General features: G+C 40.9%; 2 protein-coding genes and 1 non-coding gene across 3 annotated transcripts; 2 read left to right on the forward strand and 1 right to left on the reverse strand.

Moving 5' to 3' along the window:
- Positions 1-235: 235 nt before the first annotated feature.
- LOC114702324 lies at positions 236-1,134 on the reverse strand. The gene is made up of 3 exons (XR_005090676.1): positions 1,044-1,134; positions 727-856; positions 236-322 (listed from the first exon to the last, which is right to left on the reverse strand). It is a non-coding gene; the product is annotated as an uncharacterized LOC114702324 (transcript).
- Positions 1,135-1,538: 404 nt separating this feature from the next.
- On the forward strand, positions 1,539-10,360 carry Mrpl50 (mitochondrial ribosomal protein L50). The gene is made up of 2 exons (XM_028882755.2): positions 1,539-1,674; positions 9,740-10,360. Exons 1-2 carry the CDS (start codon positions 1,583-1,585, stop codon positions 10,128-10,130), a joined length of 483 nt encoding a protein of 160 aa, XP_028738588.1. The 5' UTR covers positions 1,539-1,582; the 3' UTR covers positions 10,131-10,360.
- A 6,446-nt stretch (positions 10,361-16,806) lies between these two features.
- On the forward strand, positions 16,807-26,125 carry LOC114702326 (bile acid-CoA:amino acid N-acyltransferase). The gene is given in 6 exon segments (XM_037201970.1): positions 16,807-16,965; positions 17,346-17,491; positions 19,532-20,047; positions 21,886-22,088; positions 25,282-25,687; positions 25,690-26,125. Coding segments are annotated over 4 exon segments (1,260 nt in total). The 5' UTR covers positions 16,807-16,965; positions 17,346-17,491; positions 19,532-19,581; the 3' UTR covers positions 25,875-26,125.
- Positions 26,126-26,193: the final 68 nt, after the last annotated feature.

The raw sequence follows: 26,193 nt of genomic DNA on the forward strand, positions 1-26,193 counted from the left end.
TGCACCAAGAAGAAAAGCACAGAGTAACATGGGAAGGAGACTGGGAAGCTGAAAAACCTTGCACTTTGGTTATAAGGAAGGGAGGGATAGGAGAGTCATGGACATAATGAATGGCGGAGAGATGTGAATCAGAATTTTGGAACAAAACGGTATTGACATTAATAATACTGGTTGAAGTGTTCTGAATATGAGTGTTAGCAACTTATTGGATATGTTAGAGAAACAGCACAGTCTTACCCAGAGAGACCAGGTTTCCATAACTGTCCACCATGACGTCTTTATACAAGCTTCTCCGAGCTGGATCCAGATAATCCCACTCCTCCTGGGTAAAAAAACATAGCCATATCCTCAAATGTCAGCAACTGCTGAAATAGTACGATTTCTGTAGTCAGTTCCAGTTTTCTCAGGGATAATTCTATCACTTACCACGGTCATATTCACTAGGAGGAACCAAATTAAGAATGTCAAAAGGTGCCCAATTCCTGGAACTAACTTTTACAGGCGAACACCTAGACTGGAAAGGAACTGATCGGAATCTGTGCCTTCTAAACTGAAAGCCCTTTCTGGTTTGGTTACTGCACAGTAATGTCACTACTATTTTAATTGTAGTTAACAGCCTCAAGACCTCTCCAAGCTTCTCTCACCTCACCGGCCCCCTCCAATGGTCTACCCACACCAGCTTGTGACCCAATTCAACTCAATTCCATTAGATCCCTAAGCACCCACCTTAAGTTCAGCCATCAGGCCAGCTGCAGAAGACAGAGGATATCAAAAATAGTGCCTCACTTGGGGAACTCACAAACGAGAACTAACTTGGAGCAGTCTTAATTTTCTCCAGCCGATTTATCAAGTTGTTCTTGGAAAAAAAAAAAAAAAAAAGAGCCCATTAACTAACTGCACCCGGAGCACGGAGTACTCCGGCTGTTGTCTGGGGTCCTCACTTAGAACTGGCAGCCAGCAGATGGGGACTGGGCAGGTGATGGCACGGCCTGGCCGTCTCGGGAGCGGCGAAATAACGGAGATCTCTCGTAGGGGCAACTCACCTTTGGCTCCAGCAGTGGGCTTGGGGACGCCATGTCCTCGTTCAGGAATAGCAGCCACACAGCAATAAGGCTCCGGAGAGGCCTAGCCGCCTGCTGGAAATTAGGCCCCGCCAAGACGAGGCTCACTGGATGGGTCTGGGGAGGTCCTGTCTCGGTCTCAAGAGTGGTCACGTTCCCAGGGCCATATCAGACAATCTGCTTGACTGTCCCCTAACCCCAAGCCCCGTCTCCTGCCCGGCTGCGCAGTCTTTCGGGCCTCGCTGCAGTCTCCTTGTTGCCAATTTCTCCACCTCACAGTCAAGCAGCGCTACAGCCGACCACCCCTGAACCAGAAGGCGTTACCCGGAACCTTCACCGAACCTCTCCAACTACAACTCCCAACATGCCCCGGGGGCGCGCCACAGCCTTCTTCCGCAAATGGCAATAGACTACATTTCCCAGTGTGCACAGGATTAGGCAACAACAGGGACCACTGCAGTAAGCTCGCGTGTGATTGGCTGAGTCGGGCAGCTCCCGGCGCTCCGGAACGCTAGTCGAAGATGGCGGCGCTGTGTGCGGGCCGGTTTGCTAGAAGAGGCTGGCTCTGGAAGGTCCCGTTGGCTACTCGTAGAGACTTTTGGTCTCGATCCAGGTAAAGCTGAGGGTTTCTCATTGGGTTACGTCCCACGAAAGTAACCAGGAACTTAGGGTTTAGAGTTCGGAGGGTTAAGATGGGACCCTGGTCCTTAGCCTGCAGGAGTTAGCGTGGAGTAGCGATCCGAGTTAAAAGCTTCGGCTGACGTTTCCGCGACTGGCGGAGCCTCCTAATGGCCACACGGTGCCCTTTGCCTCGGGTCTCACATTCCTTAGTAAACAGCATTAACCACGTGCCAAAGGCACGCAGTGCTGTGTCTGCAAGCAAACGATTCGTTTGGACTGATCAAGCTAAATTATGAACGTAGGTGCTCAGTAAGCCAACCTCCTTCCCGGGGGTTGTCTGTTTTTAAGCAAGATGAGAAATGAAGACTCCCGCTCAACGTTGTGTATCTCTCTCCCTCACCCTCATGCGCGCGCTCGCTCGCTGTCAGTCTCTCTCTCTCTCTCTCTCTCTCGCTCGCTCGCTCGCTCGCTCGCATTTCATTGATGCATACAACAAATATTTTCTAAACGTCTTCTATTTCTCTCAAATGTGTACAATGCTCCAATAGTAGTCTCTTTTCCACGCCTCAGTATTGTGACTCTAGGGGGAACTGAGGCCCACTGAAGAGAAAAGCACGCGCATGGTGGACATAGAGAATCCCTGTGTCTTAACTACTTACCTACAGTTTTCCCACTGCATTATGTAGGATCCATCTGTATGACCTAGAAAATGTTTAGGGCATGGAAACTTAACCGCTGGGACCCTGCAGGCAACAACGAATGTCGTAGGTTAAAATTTTGAGTCATCATGTCATGTCTTAACTAAATCTCTCTGTTTGGTTACTGTCAAATGTTCCAAGTTCGTTTCTTTTATTCACTCAACAAATATTTTAATGTCTACTATATGGTAGATATTAAAGATACAGTGGTTAATAAGAAAAGATCTTTAAGAGGGGGAGCCGTTGTTAAATTATGTTCATTTTTTGGTTACCTATTCTTTAAGGGTGTAAATAGATGCATTGATGTATATATACATAAAGAAGAGACTTTTACAGTCTAGCTAATTCCATCTCTTTACATCCTTTTTTATTTTTAATGAAAACTAAGATCTCTATCATTTTTTTATTGTTGATCACCATAACTCTGGGATAGAATTTTAAATCTTAAAGTATAATTTCTACTACATTGCTCATGCTCAAGATTGCTGCAGCTATTCGTGATTTAAGATTGCTTAGATTATTTTGATAGGCATTGGGTTAAGTATGTTAAGTAGTGCAGACATATTAACAGTATTGATAAAATAACATAATAATTGATTCTTCAATCCATGAGCATGGATGTCTTTTCATTTATGTGTGTTTTCTGTTTCTTTTATTAGTGTTTTACAGTTTTCAGTGTTTTACAGTTTTCAGTATACAGATGATCTTTAGCGTACGTGGTTAATTTTTCCTAAATATTTCCTTTTTTTTTTTTCTTGTTAACTGTAAACTGAATTTGACTTCTTGATTTTCTTTTGGGCTAATTTGTTATTTCCCTAAAGAAACTACTGATTTTTTATTGAGGATTTATTTTATTTATGTACATATGTTCATGTATGCATATCTCATACTGATAGATACCCTGTGAGGCCAGAAGAGGGCACCAGATCTCCAGGGGCTGGAGTTACAGGTGGCTGTGAGCTAGCAACCTAATGTGGATGCTGGAAACTGAACTCTGGAAGAGTAACAAGTTCTCTTAACTACTGACTCATCTCTCCAGCCCCCAAAGTACTAACTTTTTTTAAAAAAATGTTAATTCTTTTAAATGTTAAGTTGTATGTCTTAAAAATGTTAAGTTGTATACTGCAACTTGACTGGGTTAGTTTATTAGTTCTAGCAATTTCTTGTGTGTGTTACATAGTCTGAGTTTTTCTAATAGACTTAAGTCATATGCAGAGACAAATGTACTTCTTTCTAATTTGGTTGCCTTTTATTTCTTTCTTCTTTTCTCAAATCTCTTGAGTATGCCTTCTAGTATGAGGTTATAGTGGTTTGCAGAGGTTGAGGCAGGAAAATGATGAATTCAAGGCCAGTGTACTTTACATAGGAAGCCCCACTCAACCCCCCCATGACCTCCCCAACCCCCCATTCCCCCCCCCGAAACAGAAGTTCTGAGACTGAGCATCCTTGCTTGTACCTGAGCATGGAAAGAAAACTGTTTTGTTAATAGTTTTCCCCCATTCATTATGAGTTTAGCTGTAAGCGTTCCTAAATTATGTTTATCTGGTTGTGGTAGATTCTATACCTATTTTGTTTAGAGCTTTGATCTTGAATGAGTGTTAGGCTTTATTTATATCAGACACCTTTTCTGCTTCCATTGAGATGATGATGTGATTTTTACTTTCATTCTGTTAATGCAGTCTGTCATTATTCATTTGTGTATATTGAACAAACTTTGCAGTCCAAGGAAGTGTTTATTTAGTCATAGTATGGTTGTCTTTTTGAATTTGGTTTGCTTCTATTTTATTGAAGATTATTGCATTATGTTCATCAGAGATATTGCCTTGTATCTTTGTCTGGCTTTAGTATCCTGGTTTCATAAAATGATTTTGGAAGTGTTTCTTCTTCCTACTTTAGGGAGAGTTTCAGAAGGGCAGATGTCAGTTCTTCTTTGAATGTATGGTACAATTATCACATGAAGAATCTTATTCCAGTCTCTGTTGGGGTGTTGTTTGCTGTTTCATTTTTCTTCAGTCTCTTTTATTTGCTATTGACTGGCTTAGGCTTTCTATTCTTTCCTGGCTTAGTTCCTAGGATCTTAACTGTTTCTTTTAGGTTCTGTAAATATCTCAAGTATCTTTTAGGTTCTGAAACATCTCAAGTGTCGCCTTATGTTTCTGATTTTAATTACATGTTTTCTGTATCAGCCCTTAGTTTTATTGGCTTCTTTCTATGAAATTTGTATCTGCTCTGATCTTATTATTTCCTTTGTCTTGCTAAATTTAGGGTTACATTTTTCTTTTTAAGTTTCATATGGTTCAATGTCAGATTGCTAAAAATCTTGAGTGATGTGGCCATTTATTACTATAAATTCTCCTCAGTATAGGTTTTCTTTTAATGTTTGTTACTGTCTTTGGTAGAGTTTTCTACTGCTGTGATGAAATGCCATGACCAAATGCAACATGAGGAAGAAGGGATTTATTTCAATCTTACAGCTTGAGGTCAGTCCATCATCCAGGGAAGTCAGACCAAGAACTCAAGGCAGGAACTTAGAGGCAGGAGATTGATGTGGAGACTATAGAGCAGTGCTGCTTTCTGGCTCACTCCTGCACAGCTTGCCCAGCCTGCTTTCTTACAGCACCCAGGACCACCAGATTAAGTGTAGTACCACCCATGGTGACCTGGGCTCTCAAACACATCAAATTTTTGAAGTGAAATTCTCTTTTCCCAAGTGACTCTAGCTTGTGTCAAGTTGATATAAAAGTAGCTCACACAGTTATGCTATACATTTTCACTTTTCTCAAGATATTGTATGTGTGCTTTTGTGCGTGCATGCATGCATACATGTGAAGAACAGGTCAACGTTGGGTGTCTACTTCAGTCACTCTCCACCTTATAGTTTGAGACATGGTCTCTCATTGAACCTGGAGCCCAGTGACTTGACTATACTGACTAGCCAGCCATCTCAAGACCTGTCTCTGATTCTCCTGTGTTCTCATTATGGGCTTGCACACCTTCTGGTAGTTTTTTTCTCCAGGATGATGAGTATTGAACTCTGGTCCTCTTTGTTTACTTGTGTCTGTCTAGGTGTAGTGATTTCAAAGAAAATGGCCCCAAAGGGGTGACACTATTAGGAGATGTGGTCTTGTTGGAGGAAGTGTGTTACTATGGGGGCATACTTCGAGTTCTTGTACTTGAGTTCAAGCTACTACCAGAGTCACAGCCTTCTGATCAGGATGTAGCCAGCACCATGTCTGCCTGCATGCTGCCATACTCCCCACCATGATGATAATAGACTGAACCTCTGAAACTGTAGGTAAGCCACCTTAATTAAATGCTTTCCCTTGTAAGAGTTGCTGTGGTCATGGTGTCTCTACACAGCAATAGAAACCATAACTAAGACACTATAGTTTCTGTTACTGGTGTCTTATTACCTAGTGTCTTAGTTAGGGTTTCCATTCATGGTCATGGAGACCATGACCATGGCAACTCTTATAAAGGAAAATATTTAATTGGGGCTGGCTTACATTTCAGTTTAGTCCATTATTGTCATGGCAGGAAGCACAGTAGCATGCAGGCAGAAATGGTGCTAGGAGGTAGCTGAGAGTTCTATATCTCTGTAGGCAGCAGGAAGAATGGGAGACACTGGGCCTGGCTTGAGCATTCGAAACCCCAGTGACATAGTTCTTCCAATAAGGCCACACCTCCTAATAGTGCCATTCCCTGGTGACCATGTATTCAAATCTATGAGCCTATGGGGGCCATTCCTCTTCAAAGCACCACACTTGTCAAACACTTTGCCTTTTGAGCCATCTCTCCAGTCCCTTATCTCAAGATAATCTGGAAGTTCCCTTTTGATTTCCCCTTTGACCCAACAGTCTGTTGCTTAGTTTCCAGAGATTTGTTGTTATTGTTTTTCTCTTGAATTACTGGTGACTCTTTTTTTCCTTTGTGGTCAGTAAGGCTATTTTGTATCATTTTGATCTTTTAAATTCATGAGGCTTCTTTTGTGATATAATGTAATCTAGCCTACAAAATATTCAATACATGCTTGAGAAGCAAGTAAAGATGAAAGTGTTTCATGGAATGGTTGGATGTTAAATTGAAAGCTGTATGCTGATTTTCCTTTGGGCCACCATCTCACACAAAACACAGCTTGGCCTTAGCTTAGGCTTGTTCCTAACTAGTTCTTACAACTTAAATTAGCCTATATTTTTAAATCTATGTTCTTTTACGTGGCTCAATTACTTTTTCTTTGTACTGCCCATCTTGCTTCCTTGTGCCTGGAGAGCGACTCCTTCTTTCTTCTCCCCAGAGCTCTGTCCCCAGAAGTTCCACTAACCTCTTCCTGCCTAGCTAATGGCCGTTTAGCTCTTTATTAAACCAATCACAGTGACACATCTTCTTACAGTATAAAGGAATATTCTACAACAGAAAGCTCTGTGTAGATCCATTTGGTATACAATATTATTAAAATTCAGTATTTATTGGTGTTCTGTGTGGTTAGCCTGTGGGTTGAGTTTTCCTGCCTTGCCCACAGTCAGGACAAATCTCTGTCACCCGCCAGTCCCACAACCGCTCAGACCCAACCAAGTAAACACAGAGACTTATATTGCTTACAAACTGTATGGCTGTGGCAGGCTTCTTGCTAACTCTTCTTATAGCTTAAATTAATCCATTTCTATAAATCTATACCTTGCCATGTGGCTCATGGCTTACGGGCATCTTCACATGCTGCTTGTCATGGCGGTGGCTGGCAGTGACTCCCTTTCCCTTCCTGTTCCCTTAATTCTCTTCTCTGTTAGTCCCGCCTATACTTCCTGCCTGGCCACTGGCCAACCAGTGTTTTATTTATTGACCAATCAGAGCAACAGATTTGACATACAGACCATCCCACAGCATTAGCCTATCCACTGTTTATTGAGAGTGTGTTGTTGAGTTGTGTTATTTCAGTAATTTATCATTTCAGGCTTGTTCATATATGCTTTGTATATTTAGGTGTTCTCGTATTGGGTACATGTTTATTTCATCCAATTGATTTGATCATTTAATACTATCTAATGACCTTTGAGAGAAAGTTTGACTTAACAGTTTATTTGGTTTGATGTAAGTATAGCTATGCCCATGAAATACCCTTTCCCATCAATTTTGATTGATGTAGCCCTTAAATCTTTTTTTAAAAAAAAAAAAAGAATAAGAATAAGTTTCTTACAGACAACATAGAGTTAGAGTTTGGTTTTTATTTTTGACATTTTGGTTATGAGCCCAGTCTCTGACAAGGGAGCCATCTCTCCAGCCCTCAGAGGTTTTTTTTTTTTGTTTTGTTTTTTTTTTTTTGTTTGTTTGTTTGTTTGTTTTAGCCACTCTATCTTTTGGAATGTTGAGTCTTTTACCTGAATTACGTTTATTCTGAAAGCGCTGGAATGTATAATTTAACAAATTATATGAACATAACTCTCTTGAGAATTTTTTTAAAAACAGTGGCTAGTTTTCTTCAAAAATGGAAACTATTGCAGTATATTGTTTACTCTAAGACTTCAGTAGAGTCTTAGTCCCTTGACTTAGTCCATTGACATAGTAAAATGTCAAAAAATGGATGACTTATCAATAGCTTGGCAATATTATCTGCTCTACATCTGTAGAAGACCTTCTTGCTGCCTCTTAACATAATGGAGAAGAATATATAGTGAGACAGAGCAGGCATACTAGCTTGGTTTTTTTTCTTCCTCTTCTTTATAGCCACTAATGCTTTTATGGCATTCCCAATATTCTTATCTTATCTCCTCTAATTACCTCTTAAAAGGCCTAATTACAAATATTGAGTGTCCAAGACAAGAGCTCTTGAGGATAATATAGTCAAGCCATTGCAAGACATGACACTGAGATGGTAATCAAAAATTTATGAAGGATGAGTTGATGGAACAAAGTTTTAAGTAGACAAGCAAAGTTACATTCTAAAGTATATTCTTGGCCAGACATTTCATTTCTGGTCTTCTCTTTCTGTAAAGATGGTCAATTCTAGTCAGATGCCAATTCCACGAGAAACAGGATTACTTAGGTGGTTCACAAACCAAAGCGTTTAAATGGTATGTCAGCCAGATTCTCTTCTAAGCAGTTGTTGAGTTCATGTTCAAAGAACCCCAAAACAGGCCATTATATTAAAGATCTTACAGTCTGGTATGGTGGTTCTCAAGAGACAGTGTTGGTAGTGTCCATGGTTGTGACTCAGGACAGGAGTGCTACTGTCATTAAGTAAAGTGATGCCAGGACGCTAGTAAATACCTTACAGTGAACAGAATGGCCCCTCACACACAGCAGGGAACTGTCCAATAAAAAAATATAAGCTGTTTGGAACTGAGAAGTTCTGATCCTGTGAGGTAGAATATAATCAAAATTAAAACTTGTATAGGATGGGATACACTGGGCAGTGTAGACTGCTATGAAGATCAGAGAAACTAACATTTGATTAGAGGAGTCAGGTTAAAGTTCTTAAGAGGCACACATTTTATCTTAGGCCTAATAGGGTAAGTAGTATAATTTCCATGAGTAAAGATTAAAATGATTCATGTAAGGAAATATAACCTGAACTAACAAGTGTCAGGAAAGTGGTAGTGTGTTTGGAAAACAGAATATAGTTTAGTTTGAGTAGGCCTATAATGTATGTAAGAAATTGGTGGGAAGTAAATTTAGTTAGTTGTATTAGAGTTAGATCTTGGAGGATATGCTGGCTAGTTTTATGTCAGATTGATAAAAGTTAGAGTTATTTGAAAGAGGGAACCTCAATTGAAAAAAATGTCCCTACCAGATTGGCCTGTGGGCAAGTCTGGTGCATTTTCCTGATTGAAAATTGTGGGAGGGTCCATCTCACTGTGGGTGATGCCACCCCTTGGCAAGTGGTTCTGGGTGAGTCATCAGAGCAGTGCAATAAGCAGCAGCCCTCCATAGGCTCTGCATCAGTTCCTGCCTTGAGTTCCTGCCCTGACACCCCTCAGTGATGGGGTGTGATATGGAACTGTAAGATGGAATAAACAAGTGCTTGTTGTCCTGGTGTTTTATCACAGCAATAGAAACAACTAAGACAGACTAGGACTCCTAGACAGAACAGTTTTCCTTATCTTTGTTCTTTACTTATTTTTAGAATTCATACAAGTATGTAAAATACATACTAAGCTTTTGTTTTCTTTTCTAACAATTGATTCAACTATACACACCTGAAGGGTAGATGATGATCTTACTCTTTTCTGCTCTCCACTGTGCTCAGAAAGTCTTAAGTGTACAAAATACTGGATTTTGATTGCAAGGCAAGATTCAATCAGATGTTTATTAGCATCATTAAGATAATCAGCCAAAGATTCACGTGTTTGCTTTTGATCATTCCAGAAAGGAGATAGAGCCGGTGGTGGCTGAGGCAGTAGAAGAAGTGAAAAAAGAGCCTGTTCTGGTGTGTCCACCCTTACGAAGCCGAGCATACACACCACCTGACGATCTCCAGAGTCGCTTGGAATCTTGTATTAAAGAAGTTCTTGGTTCATCTCTTCCTACTAATTGGCAAGATATCTCCTTGGATGATGTTCATGTGAAGTTCAGACTCTTGGCACATTTAGCTGATGACCTGGGCCATGCAGTGCCTAACTCCAGGCTTCACCAAATGTGCAGGGTCAAAGACGTTCTTGATTTCTATAATGTTCCCAGTGATCAAGATAGATCTAAATTTGATGAACTCGTTGCCAGTAATTTGCCTCCCAATTTGAAAATCAGTTGGGGTTACTGAGCATTTCAGCAATTGACTGCATTGAGATCATTGTTGTTCTCCTCACTACAGTGGCTGATAAACCTTGTGATATGGTATCCATCAGAACTCTTCTCTAAACCTCCCTTTCCTTTCCTTTTTTTTCCCTGTAGAAGAACATATCTTTTTTTCTCATGGAGAATCAACAAAGAAGACATTTTCACATTTGCTAAAGCTGTTTCCCCCCAATAAAATCAAGTGTTGATAATTTATGAAAATGTTCTTTTCATTCTGCTGTGTATAGTCAGGGTTCTTGAGAAGAGCAGAAGTGATAGCATGAATACAGATTTAAAAGGGATTTATCAGATTAGCTTGGGTTAGGGTCTAGATAGTCCATCAATGGCTGTTTCATACCGGAGAGGCCGAGAATCCAGGGTTGCTCAGTCCACGAGGCTGACTGTCTGAACAGTACCAGCCTGGTGGCTGAGGGCCTGCAGGATTCTTTGGAGAGCTGCTGATCTCCAAACTGTGTTTGCAGCCTCAAGAAGCTGGTTCTAATATGAGTGAAGAAATGCAGCAGTGGCAGGAACAGGATGGTGTACTTGCCAGTAGAGTGAAGACAAGCAGGCAGAAAGCCAAACCTTCCTTCTGCGTGGGTTCTGGCCACATTTAGGGTATACTTCCCTCTTGGATGAGATAATTTGTTTGAGAAAATCCCTCAGTGGAGTGGCCAGATGCTTGTCTTTTAGTTGATTCTAGATCAGTCAAGTTGACAACCAAGATTAGCCATCACACGTTGATGTTAATTAACTTGGATTTAAGATAGAAGGGCATTGCACGTTCAGATGCTCTCTTTGCCTTTCATAGGGATAAAGTAGTAGTTGCAATAAAATGTTTTAATCTTATTAAAGCTCATAGGTATGGGATTATCATGTATACAAACACAAATGAGGAAATGTATTAGATATTTAAAAGAACTGTGATCGTCTGGTTCACATAGGACATTTCAAACACTGTCTCAGTCCATGAGTAAAGATGAAGAAAGTACACTGTATTCTGGGTTCATCTAGGATTAAAACAGATTTGTTAAAATCTGATGTCTTCTTGAAACTCACTTCTATGTATCACTTTATTATTTTATTAAAATGAGTGGTAGAACTGAAAAAATATCTCGCAGCTATTAAGTTTTAAAGAGTCATTGCCAAATTCCACATTTAATTACATATCCTTAAAATGAAGCATATTTCAAATGATCTTTTCTATAACTTTAAAAGTGGCCTTAGGGTACCTATGATTAGTTACTAGGTTGGCACATCTTTGTACTTTAATGTACTTAGTTTGTAGAGATTGTTAAAATAGATTGCCAGATAGATCTGAATGACAAAATTAGTGGTTATATAAAATATTGTGATAGGAAGGCTTTAGATATAAGAAATTGCATTTATTCTCTTGAGTAACTTTGTTGAAGAAAAATAATAATCAGTTGGATATATTAATTCTAACAGATTTTTTGGGAAAAATAGTTGAAGTGAATGAGATGGTTTTGTGGGTAAGAACACCTGACCTGTAAGCCTGAGGACCTAGGTTTAAATTCCCAGTTCCCATGTACAAAACTGAGCATGGCTACATGTACCTATACCTCCAGATTAGAAAGTGGAGACAGGTGAATGCCTAGAGCTGGGTGGCCAACTAGTCAAAAAAGTGAGATTCCCATTCAGCATTCAGCGAAAAAACTTATCTCAAGACAATTAGGTGGAGATCAGTAAAGAAAAATATGCCCTGCTCTGGCCTCTGTGTGCACACAGGTGTGCGTACCCACACAATCCTGACAAGACAGTATCTAAAAAAAATGTCACAGCACTTAATAATTACTGCGTACACACCAATGGCATTTACATCATGAGCTTCCGAAGTATCAGTGTCTGGAGCCCTGGAGTTTGGTCATATCAGCTCTTGTTTTGTGAGAACCAGATTCAACACTGAAACATTTGGCTTTTACATACAGAATTTGATGATTGTGTTTCCCATACAACAATAGCATACTGGAAATGAAGAGGTGGGAAGTCAGGATGGAAACATTCTTGGCTACAACTGGACCAGAGACTGCAAAATGCATTCTTCATGTTATTGTTAAGATAGAAGCTGCTGCTGTGTACCCCAGAGCAGTGCTGTTCAGAAATCTATATGTGAATGAGTCATGTGGAGACCGTATTAGTGTCTGGAGTGGTTGTAAGCTTCCTCATCTCTACAGTGCTCAGAAGTAACGGCCTAGGATCAGGAAATGACGTTAAGATGGCAGCAGAGTACCTTTCTGTAGAACAGTTCTGCTGCTTATCAGTAGCTCTGGAGGGTGTCACTGCTTTGCACACAGCTCATTATACTGTTTCAGAATAGTGACCTTACAGTTCCGAAGGGAACAGGTTTGTTTGTTTACTAAGGTAGCTGGACATACACAAAAGCTTTCTATTTTAAAAAAACTCAATGATGTAAAGGGCATAAGCTAATCAATTTCACTTAGTTGAGCCTATGGGCTCAGCCTGTGCTTGCATAAAACCTAATAAAATCATTAGCAATTCAAAATTCAAGATAAATGATCTTACATAACTATATGTTTCAAGTTTCAAATAGCATGAGACTCCCTCTCTTGCTGGGTTTTGTTTTAACATGGAAGATGTGTGTATCTTTGAAGCCAAAAGGAGGCATTCAATCCACCGGAATTGGAGCTGTAGGCATTTGCAGGAAGATCAGCTTGTTATGTGGGTGCTGCGATCCAAACTCTAGTCTTCATGATTGCACAGCCAACACTTGACCAGTGAGTCAACTCTCCAGCCCATAATTGGCTTTTATTATTTAGTTTTGTAGGATTGAACTCAGACCTGGAAAGAAATGTTTTGCAAGTTCAGAGTCCTGCAGTAGTTGCATTGACTTCTTAAATTAGTGGTCAGATAAAATCAAATATTGGCAGTAGAGTTTTAAACAAACAAGAGGTCAGGGAGATGATTCAGCAGATAACAGCACTTGTCACCAAGCCTGAGGACCTTACTTAGGTCATTGTCCTTTTATGGGCCCTGGTGCATGCGAGTGTGCATTTATACTCCCCCTCCCCACAGACATCATATATGTATACACATGAATATATTGTATGTAATTCATATTATATAAAACATTACATATTTAAAAACTAAAGAAAACTCCCAAAACAAAGCAGAAAGGAAGGAGGAAAAGGGCTAGGTTCCCTACTATGTACTTAATAGGTAACCATAGCGGGAACAGGGTCAGCACAGCAGCAGGTAAGCTGATGCCCTTTGCTCTGTGACTCAATGTGAACTAATGTCAAAAGCATTTGAGGCTCGGTCCTGGGCAACTGGGATTGTGCTTTTTCCTTTACTGCTGGAAAAGCGGCTTCAAATAGGGAAAGGAACATTAGTTGGTTTGTAATCAAAGCTGTTTTCTTTGAGTTGATTGGAAATACGTAAGAAATCTTAACTCCTAAATTAAAAATAAAAGTCTTATTTTTTTTTTCCTCCAGTGTTTGGCATTGAGTGGTTTCCAAGGTCAAATACTCCTTTTGCTCCTCCCATATTCTTGGAGAGCTCAGAAGTTCCCAGAGGAGCTAGTACAGTGCTTTTTCAGTCAGATTTTGCTTAGAAAGGATGTCATTCGGGACCTATGATCACTGGATGTTTTTAAAGGACATGAAAGACTATCAGAAATCACTTTACTCCCTTTGTGCTATCCTAATCTCCATGAGTAACTCCCCCTTTGTTGACACTTTTCTAGAATATGGTAGGGGGAAAAAAGCTCTTAGTCTGGAACACTAACTTGCACTATTAATGTTTTATTTAATCTTTGTAAATTCAAGGTCGGCTTGGTCTATAGAGCGAGTTCCAAGATAGCCAGAACTACACAGAGAAACCCTGTCTCAAAAAAACAAACAAACAAACAAACAAAAAAACCCCAAAGAGATAGAGATAGAAATCTAAGAGACAGATAGAGAGAGCAGGGATTTTCTCTTAAGGTTAGGATGATAATATGTTAAAATTAAACTGAAAATACTTGAAGTGGAAACTCAACAATGAATCAGTTTTTCTTGCTTGGATACACTGGCTGACAAGTGAAATCTAAGAGAAGCCTAGTGGATGATGCTAATGCAGAGAAGGAATTCTACATTTTGGAACAGGGCTGCACCTAATCTTAAGTGACTCACTGGGAAATTTCTTACTAATCAGTTTGACAGAGTTGGAGATACAGATTCTATTGCTGACTGCACTCTTCATTCCTATATGATCTTAAGTATTCACATTCTGGGAGGTTGTAATGAGGCAAATAAAGATTTTTTTTTTTTTTTATCCTGTGCACTTCTTTCTATAGGCTGATAGTCCACATTTATTTACATCTATCTGCCCCACCTCTATGTATGTGTATAAGGACCACCTTTAGGGAACCATTCATTGCATATCTTTTAACCCCTCAAAATAAATTAATTACTGTTGTGTTATTACATCAAAAATGAGCTTTGGGAGGAAGCCCGGATAAGGCACAAAGCAAACTCCCTTCCAGTATTAGTCAGGGTTCTCTAGAGTAATCAAACTTATGGAATGAACCTATATAAATAAAGGGGATTTACTGGAATGATTTACAGGCAGCTGTTCAGCTAATCAAACAATGGATGGTTGTGAATGGAAAGTCCAAGAATCCAGTAGTTGCTCGGTCCACATGGCTGAATGTCTCAGCTGCTCTTCCATATATGCTGGGATCCTGAAGATGTAGGCTCTAATGCCAGTGGAGGAATGGATGTTCTATCTAGGTGAGGGCAAGCAGTCAAAGAGCAAAAGCTTCCTTCTTCTATGTCCTTATGTAGGCTTCCAGTAGAAGGTCTGGCCCAGATTAAAGGTGTGCCTTCCCACCTCAAAATTTGAATTAAGTGTATGTGTCTTCCCACCTCGTGATCCTGATCAAAGGTACGTGCCTTCCTACCTCAAAGGTCCAGACTAGAGGTGGATTTACCCATTTCAAACTAAGCAAAAAGTCCCTCACAGGTGTGCCCTTCATTCCTGGATTGTAGTTTATTCCAGATGTAGTCAAGTTGACAACCAAGAATAGTCATCACACCTCCCTTCAACCACCTTATTTCTTTTTCTCATTTTTGTTTTTGTTTTATGTGTATGGGTGTTAGCCTGCATGCATGTCTATGTAGCACTTGTGTGCCCGGTGCTGTGGACGCCAGAAAAGGACATCAGATCCTCTGGAACTGAAGTTACAGAGAGTTGTGAGTCACCATGTGAGTGCTAGGAATCTTTCTCTGGAAGAACAGCTAGTATTCCTGACCATGGAACCATCTCTTTAGCCCCATAATGCAATTTTAAATATAATTGTGTTGAAATTTCCCATCTTGGTCACTATTTTCCATTCATCTGACTTATCATGTGCTCTCTTATTCCCCTACTGTGGCAGATTTTATTTCCAAAGGATTGCAGAAGGCAGTACAAATATAAGAAGTGTTGTGGAATATTACTTGAACTATGTAAAGATGTGTTATATTTGCTTATGTTATGGAATATTACTTTAACTGTGTAAAGATGTGTTACATTTGTTTATGCTGCATTTGTTTAATTCTGTAAAGACGTGTTGCTGTTTCACTTTGCCTGCCTAAGGCACCTGATTGTTCTAACAAAAAGCTGAATGGCCAATAGCTAGGCAGAGGAGGGATAGGTGGGGCTGGTGGGCAGAGAGAATAAGTAGGAGAAGAATCTCTGCTCAAGAAAAGTGAAGGAGGGAGAAAGAGAGGGAGATGCCCAGTGCCAGCCAGTCAGGGAGCCGCCAGACAGACAGACAAGGAGGAAGCAGGAAAGTAGGACATATAGAATGAAAGAAAGGTACAAAGCCCCAAGGCAAAATGTAGATGAAGAGAAACAGGTTAAAATAAGTTATAAGAGCTAGTGGGACAAGCCTAAGCTAAGGCCGAGCATTCATAACTAATAATAAATAAGTCTCCATGTCATGTTTTGGGGGCTGGCTGTCTGAGAAAGCGTGCTACACAAAATGGCATACATATATCCCATACCCTCATCGCGTTCCCCTGTTAATATTTACCTCACTGTCAAAGTCTCTGCTCTCTCCACTTGAATTCTAATGGAGACTTATGCCTTCTCTGACAAATATGAAATGGCAGAGGTTAGAGCTTACAGCTGCTTCTATCTCTTGCCCTTCCAGCTATGATGTGAGAAAACCCAAACAGGCTCATGCAGAAAGACCACAAAGAGGCTCACATATCCCAGAGTGGTGTTTCCAGCTCTGTATTGACTCCAGGACACATGCAAGAGTGAATCCTAGATGATTTTACTCCCTTGCCCTTGAGACTTCTGTTTGAAATAGCACACTGTGCTACAGAGAGAATTCCTTTTGTTGTTGTTTTGCTCTTTTGTTTTTCTGAGACAGAATCTCCCTATGGAGCCCAGGCTGGCTTTGGCTCCACTCCTGCCTCAGTCTCCCTAGTGCTGGGTGCACAGGAGCTCACAGCCACATCCCAGCAAAGCAGATGGTGTCAGAGGAGAATCGCGATGAAAGACACAAGCTTGTTGGGGCCTTCCCACAGTAGCAGCCCTCCTGCTTTTATTTTTAGGTATTTTTTAGCTCAGGCGTTTATCCAAAGTCCAAATTCCAAGGTCTTCTTAGGCACCTCTCTGTTTAGCCAACATTGAGGAGTGAAATAGAAAGATATGTTCCCCAGCTCTGATTGGATAGGCTGCATTTTTAAACTCCTACAGTATCCGTCAAGTGGTCAGAGCCTTGGATTGAGAGTCAGCGAGAAGTCCTGTGCATCTGTGCTGATCTTCCCCTGAACACCTCCATTTCAGGGCATTGCTGTACCGCCACTGTAAGTGATTACTGGCTGTATCCTTCTCTATGTCACTTGCTTCGTAATAATCACTCTGACATCTGGCAGCTCTCATATCTATTATCTTCTAGCTCATTGGGCTCTTGCTAAGTAATGTAAATTAGCATTATCTACCTGCAGAAAACCTCATGTTACTTGAAAAACAGTGATATATAAGAAGCATATTTATCACATTTCCACCTATTGGCCATACTTCTTGTATAACTTTCATAAAGCAGTTACTTTTATTTTGAACAGCCTATAGACTTTTAACTATGTTTAGGCTCATATATGTATTTATATATAGGTGATGAAATTTGGAAAAGGGCTTTTATATTACCCAGATAATAAATGTGTTCTTGCTCTTTGTCATTTCTCAGATGCATTAAGCTGTCTCCCTGGAATAACATCCCTTCCAGAGTGCATTTCTTGAAATATAATTTACTGCAGATGCATTTTCTCCTTTTCCCCCTGGAAATTCCTTTCTTTTGCCTCCGTTTTTGATGTGTAATTTGATATTTGTTAGGTAAGGAGTTTCAGGCATTTTGCTTTGCTTATTTCTTTTCTCTTTCCTTTTGAGCACTGAGGGTTTATTGTCTCCTGCTTGTTAGTTTACGTTTGTTCTTTTCCTCTGTAACATTGCTACTTTTCTCTGGCTCTATTAACACTTGCGGTGTGTGTTATCAGTTTGACGATGATGACAGCTGGGATTTAGCTGTTTTTGTCCCCGTATTTGTTACATTTCTTGTGACTGTAGCATGGTGCTTTTCAATGAATTGAGGAAAATTCAGCCCCAGTTTTTTACAAGCATCCTTCCCGTGTCCATCTCTAACATGCCTTTCTAAGGTGCCAATCATTAGAGAATTTCTACTATATATTAAACCATATATGTTAAAGCATTTTCCCATGCCTCCAGTGCTCTCATCTTTTACCTTGATTTTTCTCTCTGTAGTTTAATTTGAGTTGTTCTTATGTCTGTTGGTTCCTTTCTACTTGATGTCTGATAATCCCAACATCTGGACTACCTCTCTTTCTACTATAGTGATTCTTTCCTCTTGTAATCATGAGTCTTTATAACTTTTATGTATAATAATAAAAAATGGATCCTGGATGTCTTGTTTGAAAATAATATCTGGAAAAAAAAAAGATGGCCAGTGATATTGCTCAGTGAGTAAAATCACTTACTGACTCATGGTGGAAGAAAACAGTCAACACCCATCAGTTGTCAGACACACGCACACACACGCACACACATACACAATAAATGTTATATTCTGTTGGGACTTGGGGCTAGTCACTCTGATCTGAGCCAAGTGCGAGTTGGGTCTGGGACCTGTGGCAAGTTTACTGAGTTAAGGGCACCACTGAGTTCAGTTTTGGATGGTGGTGTGAAGCCCTTTCTCATCAGAAGAGCCTGGATTCTCAGCGTTCATGAACTCCATGGGAAGACCTTTGGCTTTAACAGCTGTTTGCTAGCCTTTTAAACTGAGAATTCCTGATTTCGAGCTCTGGAAGAAGGGTCACTAGGGACTTTGCGTGGCTCTGTGGTAATACTCCTGGCTTCCTTAGCATAGGGATCTTTCTTTGCTCCCCTGCCCTCATCCCGTGGAGGGCAGCTGCCGTATATTAAGTGGAGGCTTGAAAGCCTCCCATGGGTTCATCTCAGTATGTATCCCTGCAGCCAACCTTGTGTGCACTGTCAGGCTCTGGTGACGTCCTGTAGACATGGATGAGTGGAAACATGCTCTGGGGTGAGAGTTTCTCGGAGTTCTACCTCAGCACCCATCAAAAGTGTGCACCCCTTTTCTCTTACTTCTCCTATCTCTCTGTGGGGTTCCTTCCTGCTGTTTTATCATAAGTGAATAGCAGAGTAGGTGGTACATTTTCTTGCCTCTCCGGAATAGCTATTTTGTCACATGCTGGAGTTTGATTCATTTAGATGGGTGGCATTTTCAGCAAAATGAGTTAAAATGAAAACAACATGACAACCAGATAAATTGAACAATCTAATGATAGTTTTGGTTTGTTAGGAAGAGTGGTCACTCTTGTGTTAACACTTAAGGGCAAGATGATGCACATTTCAGCAAGACGTCTGCATATGTGAAGGTCTTACTTCTGTATAAGTCCTAAAATCAAAGTGATAGTTACGTTTCTTTTCTCTAAGACTGAACACACATGTCCCCATGGGAAAGATTAGTTAGTGGTGCTCTCTATTCTTTATGGGGAGCTGTTCAATCAGTCATCATGTTTTAACCTCACGTCTCAATCCTGTTTTTTCCAGACTTGTGTATGGGGACAGATCAAGATATCCTCCTTGATGTCCTGATATCATTCACGTGAAGTTGGAGTGCTGCTTAAACTTGGAGCATTTACCCGCATGCTCTCTAGCTTCTAGAAACCTATTGAAATCTCTCGGGTGTCTTACGCTACAAAATTATCACAATATATTTGCAGCAAATCAATGGAGAGTTAAAACTGAAACCTAAGAGGCCTAACTCCTCATCCCTTCCATCACCCACTAACCTTATTGCCATTCTATTTCATTTCGGTTTCTTTCTGTTTTGAGGTCTTGGTGAGGATATTCCTGAAGACTTGTTCAAGGTTGCTGCTGCCCAGATGGCCAAGCTGACAGCCACTCCTCTCAGTGCTCTTGTCGATGAGCCTGTGCACATCCGAGTCACAGGCCTGTCGCCCTTCCAGGTGGTGTGCCTTCAGGCATCACTGAGAGATGAGAAGGGCAATCTGTTTGGTTCTCAGGCCTACTACAAGGCCAGTGAAGTGGGGGAGGTGGATCTGGACCGTGATCCCTCACTTGGAGGAGACTACATGGGTGTCCACCCCATGGGTCTCCTCTGGTCCTTGAAACCCGAAAAACTGTTGAGTCGACTGGCCAAAAAAGATGTGATGAACAGCCCCTACGAGGTCCACATAGATCTCCGCAGTCCACACTTTCCAATAAAAGGTGTAGTGATCAGCCCGCCCATGGATAGCCTGACTTTGAAAAGATGGTATGTAGCCCCTGGTGTCACAAGGATCCTGGTAAAGGAAGGTCGCCTCCGGGGAGCCCTGTTTCTGCCTCCAGGTCAGTAGAATCACTCTGGTTATTGTGACCACTGTTTCCCTTCCAGGATGCCTTGTGCCTCTAGAAGTTTAGCTTGGAGGAGGGTATTATATAGATCTCACCATCCTACCCAAGAATCTGGGTTGATTTTGGCTCAGAATAAGAAATAGGTGCTATTCCTCTCTAACTCAAGTTTCACCCCCGCCATTCTGAAGCTTATGTCAGGCTATGACTACATATGGCAGAGTCCCTGCATTGGGAGGTTTCTGAAGAGTTAATGTAGGTTAAAATGTAGTTCATTAGAGCCTGGCTGACTGAAGACTCTTGTACAGCTGTTTTCTGGAGCTATATCACATTGATATTCAGTTTAAGTATAGCATTGCAGCTTTGCTATAACAAGCTTGTTTACATAACTTAATTTTTTTTTATACCCAGGAATAAAAACATAGACCATCCTATTGTGCTTAGGGCCAAGGAGCTAGCAGTAAGTTTTGTTTCTTTAGTATCACACCTCCGTTTAAAATGTGTATGTGTTGGTCCAGGCCTTCTGCATCGGGCTGGTTTGCTGGCACCAGGCTTGTCATCGCCTATCTTCTGGGACATTAGATAGGTGGAATCTCCTCCATCAAATGATCTTCCAGGGCACAAAGGAGGGATGAGATATATTCTGCCACAAAAGAGTTGATTTAGGTGTCAAAACATTTCAGGTCCTTCACTGTTCCCTTCCTTCCCACTCATCAGAAAGATAAAATTGATCTTTGTTAGTGTACTTACATGGTAGTTTCTAAACCAAGATATAGTGTGCCATCTCATTTCTCAAGCTAGAAACACAGTCATTTAAAAACTTGCCAGTGGCCCTTCATGTTCAGCCAGTCTTTAAACAAACACAACCAATCTTCCTTTTCTAAAATCAAGTTTCATGACAGGGATGTTTATGATAGCCACTGTGGGTGGGCCCTGGTTTAGTTTAGAAATGCACTGTCATAGAGTGAGTGTGGACTGATGCTCTGACATCCCTCTTCTTTCACTCTAGGCTGCAAGGTATAGAAGTTGCTATTATTAAAAGAAAGAGCGCCCCATGGACCTCTGCTGAGATAGGAGGTTTTATCAACTGTTTCATCAGTTAATGGTTAGCGGAGTGTAACAGAGAAAGAAGGGTGGTTGACCTTTGTTTGTTTGTTTCCTAGTGCCTGGGATGAGCTCTGAGACTTGGGCAAGTGCTCCAGGACTGAGCTCTGGAGGTGCAGCTCTTACAAGACATTTTAGCTGGTGGAACCATTAAAGACATCTTTGAGCTATGTACTTCATTTACAAGGAGAGAACCTTTGTCTAACTAGTGTCTGTGAGGGCTCATCCTCAAGGACATGAAGCTCTCCAACTAGGTCCTCTTCTTAAAGGCTCTGCCTCTCCTGTTGGCCTTTGGAGATAGCCTTTGTCAACCTGTAGCATTTCTCACAGGAAATCACATATAAACAGACAGCATATCTTGTATCTAATTTTATGATCTTCATCGATTTCCTAAAGCTCATTTATATACCCTTTATTGGTTAAGAAGTCATGGCACATTTTTTTTATGGTTTTCTTTACTTGAAGATGATGAAAATGAACCCTCCTCTAGGCTTCAGGAATTAAATATGTCAATTCATGTAGTTTGTAATAAAATCCCTAGAAGTGATGTTTCCTTATATATTGAGAAGGCTTTATTTACTTCTAACCCCCGACACAATGCCGAACATGTGAATGTTCTATTTGAGAATTTACACATTAATCCTGAGATTCAGTTATTCCTGTCAGCTTCATATTCTTGCTGTCTTCCTCCCATTTTCACATGTGACCTGTTTTATGTTGCTCTTTTCCAGGAGAAGGCCCTTTCCCAGGAGTCATTGACTTGTTTGGGAGCACTGGTGGACTGATTGAATTCCGGGCCAGTCTTCTGGCCAGTCATGGCTTTGCAGCCTTTGCTCTGGCTTACTGGGGCTATGATGACCTGCCCTCTCACCTGGAGAAGATAGATCTAGAGTATTTTGAAGAAGCTGCAGAGTTTCTCCTGAGACATCCTAAGGTAATTTAAAGCTCATTAGTATGATTTTATCCCAGTGTTACATTAATTGCAATGCTGTGTGACTTGCCTTAACTTTGAAGTATGATTCTGCAAAGGTTGTATTTTGTGCTACAAAGAACAGTTGTCTTTTACTCTTTTTGGTTTGGATGTTCCATTTGTAACTAGTGACTAGGACTCCCCTCCCACCCTCGTGTGTGCGTGCGTGTGTGCACGTGTGCGCATGCGTGTGCGTGTGTGTGTGTGTGTGTGTGTGTGTGTGTGTGTGTGTGTGTGTGTATACATAAGTGTGCATATGCTTGTGGAGGACAAAGGTCAACATTAGGCATTGTTCTTCAGGAGCTATCCACCTTGGTTTTAAACAGGGTCTCTCACAGAGACCCACAGATTTCCCTCTCAGGATAAGCTGTCTGACCAGTGAGCCTAGGATCCTCTTGTGTCCATCTCCATAGGACAGAGATTACAAGCAAGCCAGCATGTCTGAGGATTTTACATAGTTCTGAAAACACAGCTTATGTTCTCATACTTTCATGGCAAACACTTAGCTGACTGAGTGATCTCCACAGCCCCAGAAGTTATATGTATTTACATCTATAAACAAACAACTTGTGAGCATGTTTTCTAGAACCAAAGTCTGAGTGATCTATCTTCAGAGTTCAAAACAAAACAAAAAATAAACAAGCAAACAAACTGCTTTATGTTGATATGTAGTCCACCCTCAGCCACTTTTCTGGAGAATGTTGAGTTTCTGTTCGGCAGTTCTTGGTCCCATCTTCCAGTGCACCAGATAGCTGTGTTTCATGCACTGAGTCAACATATGAGTATCTTAAGATAGAATTGTCAAGAACACAGACTTTGATCTCCGGATTCGGTGTTATTTTACTGGAGAAGAAAATCAATCTACAAGGAGAATATATTGGCCTTACAACAGAGACTAAATATGTAACAAAAGACAATAGGCTCAGACTCATCAAAATGCATCCTCCGAGAGTGGATACACTGCTTTGCCATGCATAATCAAGATCATATTAGCCTTAATATTGTGGGGAAAGGTCTTTTATGGGTAACTAGCACACCTGAATCACTTAATATATTACTCTTTATTGCCTCCATTTTTAATGTGTGAAAATTCAATTTACAGCCCATTTCTTCTGAGACTCTTTGATGCTGCTGATCTATCTGTATACATTGTTATAGAATGTGTGATACTCTAATCATCTAGGTGTCTCTCCACGGCCCTCTCTCCTGTCTTTTCATCTGGCAGGCAGTTGCCTTATGAAATGATATTACTTCTTTGCTGGGCGTGTGTTAATCCCACCGATCAAGACTAAGACTACCACCACAGTTTAAAGCCAAATTTGAAGCAAGCTTTAATTAAGTACTGGCCAGGTAGATGGACTCTGGCCAGGTTCATACCCAGGTTCCTGGGAAATGGCCCTGGATAAAGCATGGCAAGGGCTTAAGGAAACCGCATAATTCATTGCACTTCCCATCAGATCCCATCAGGGGCAAGCACACATCCTGAAGTACCTCCAGCCTGTGACCCTCCTGCTCACATGTGACCAAGCACATCTGGTGCAGATGGGTCAAACGAACTTGTTTAGGGGAGTGAAAAACATGTGGCTCATTATCTCCCATAAACAACAGCATTTCAGGAACTATCTGTCCTTAGCAAGTGGCTTGCAGATCAGAGGAAATTTTGTTTAATGAATCTCTTAGTCATAGTAATTAAAACTTAAAATGTAGCCAGGCGGCAGTGGCGCACACCTTTAATCCCAGCACTCGGGAGGGAGAGGCAGGCGGATCTCTATGAGTTTGTAGGCCTGCCTGGGCTACAGAGCGAGTTCCAGAAAAAACTTAAAATGTAACTAGGCTGCCAAATGCTTTACACCAGAGAGAACTCTCTGTTCTCAAAAGCGATCAAAAAAAAACAAGAAACAAAATCAAAAAACAAACAAACAAACAAACAAAAAAACCAACTACCTTTGGCTCTCACATTTCCCCGTTGAGTTGTATCCTGAATCAAATCCTTGACTCTCTGATGGGTACTTGTTTATATTGGGATCTAATAACCATCAGCTTAATGGTACCCAGATAGGAATTATCATTTAGTTATTTCAATGATGTAAGAACCAACAGCAATTAGCAGACACAAAAGGGCCAAAGGCCCTGTGATGACTGAGTTCCTATCTAGAAGGATCATGGAAATGAGAATAAGGACCAGTTACTTATTTCAACTCAGGTCCCCTATAAAAGAGTTTCCTTTTGATCTAATATTCCAGCCTGTTGGGGCACAACAGACAACATATTCTCTCCTCTACTTACTTCCTGTTGAAACTAGGACATTATTGTCAGGGCCCAGGAAGGCTAGGATGCTGGTCAGAGGCAAGGAGGGAAGTCAGGCTATGGTGCATTCATCAGAAGCATCTGGTGTGATAACCCAGCTGGAGACAGAAAGCAATCACATTAGCTGGACTGGTTCACACCAGCCTTCAGCAAGTCCAGGGCTTGCAGTCATCTGAAGCAGGTTGTAGTCAGCAGCTGATACCTACTAGACATGTCTGTCAGCCAAGTAGAAATCTGCTGAGACAGATAGAGACTAGGGACAGAAGTTGAAATTTAGGAACTTAAAGTAAAATATTACATGTGTTTGTTGATTGACAATAAAAATGCATTAAGATACTCTTTTTTGAAATCTCCTTATGAGATCAAAGCTTTCATGCATAGTCCTAACTTCCCTTCATTCTCACCTCTTTCTATAGGAGACTCACTCCTCTGCAACGTACTTTACTCATTGCCTATCCCCTGACTAACGCTATTTACAGTAACACATTCACTTTGCTTATTTTCCTGCCGACATTGGTTTTGTTGTTCTTGTTTGTTTTTCCTGTGGTGACTACTGCATGCTAGGGAAGGACTTCCCCACCACCTCTATTTCTAGTTCTGGCGTGATAGTTCTTGAAGGCATTTTAAACTCAGAACCAGGCATAATGCTGAATCCAATATATCTATAGTAAAGCTCAATTAAATAAACAAATTGTGTTCCAGAACTCTAGCTACTTGACATATAAGCATCTGGGTGGGTTAATTTTTTTTTTTTAATTTGCCTTGTACTATGACTTGTTGAAGTTCTGGATTGTTTGAAATTGTGGATGTCCTAATGAAAAAAATAACATCTCATTGTTATTGTTTTTAGGTCTTGGGCCCAGGTGTTGGCGTCGTTTCTGTGTGCAAAGGCGCAGAAGTTGGACTCTCTATGGCTATTAACCTAAAACAAATAAAAGCCACTGTACTTATCAATGGGCCTAATTTTGTTACTAGTGATCCACATGTATATCATGGTCGAGTTGACCGGCCCATACCATGCAATATAGAATTTGTAACCACCAATGCCTTAGGCCTTGTAGAATTTTATCGAACCTATGAGGAGACTGCAGACAAGGATAGCAAATATTGTTTTCCCATTGAAAAAGCTCAGGGACATTTCCTTTTTGTGGTGGGAGAAGATGACAAGAATCTCAACAGCAAAGTACATGCTCATCAAGCCACAGCACAGCTGATAAAAAGTGGGAAGAAGAATTGGACTCTGCTGTCTTACCCTGGGCAGGTCACCTGATTGAGCCTCCCTACTCTCCATTGTGCTGTGCCTCAAGGATCCCCTATGTGATCCCAAGCATCAGCTGGGGCGGAGAGGTTACCTCACATGCAGCTGCACAGGAGCATTCTTGGAAGGAGATACAAAAATTCCTCAGGAATCATCTCCTTCCAGATGTGAGCAGCCAGCTCTGAGTGGACTTGATGATATTACTGGGAAGTAGAATTGTTCATCTCCTGACCAGCACCGCTTCTCACTTTCTGTAGAGAAATGCCTCTGATCTCTTATTGGATGACAAAGGAAGGTATCACAAGAAAATGCAAGTGGGCTGAAAGTGATAATATTTTGACTTTGGATGGGGAAAATATTTTCCATGTAATGAAATATCATGAAGTGAGAGGCCTATATCTGTATAAATAAAATCTTAGACCTACCTTTCCTAAAATTTTTATCATCATAGCAATTTTCGTAATAATTTTCAAGGAAATTATTAGTGATAAACCACAGAATACT

This window comes from Peromyscus leucopus, unplaced genomic scaffold (genome assembly GCF_004664715.2).
Source record: "Peromyscus leucopus breed LL Stock unplaced genomic scaffold, UCI_PerLeu_2.1 scaffold_560, whole genome shotgun sequence".
NCBI lineage: Eukaryota > Metazoa > Chordata > Mammalia > Rodentia > Cricetidae > Peromyscus > Peromyscus leucopus.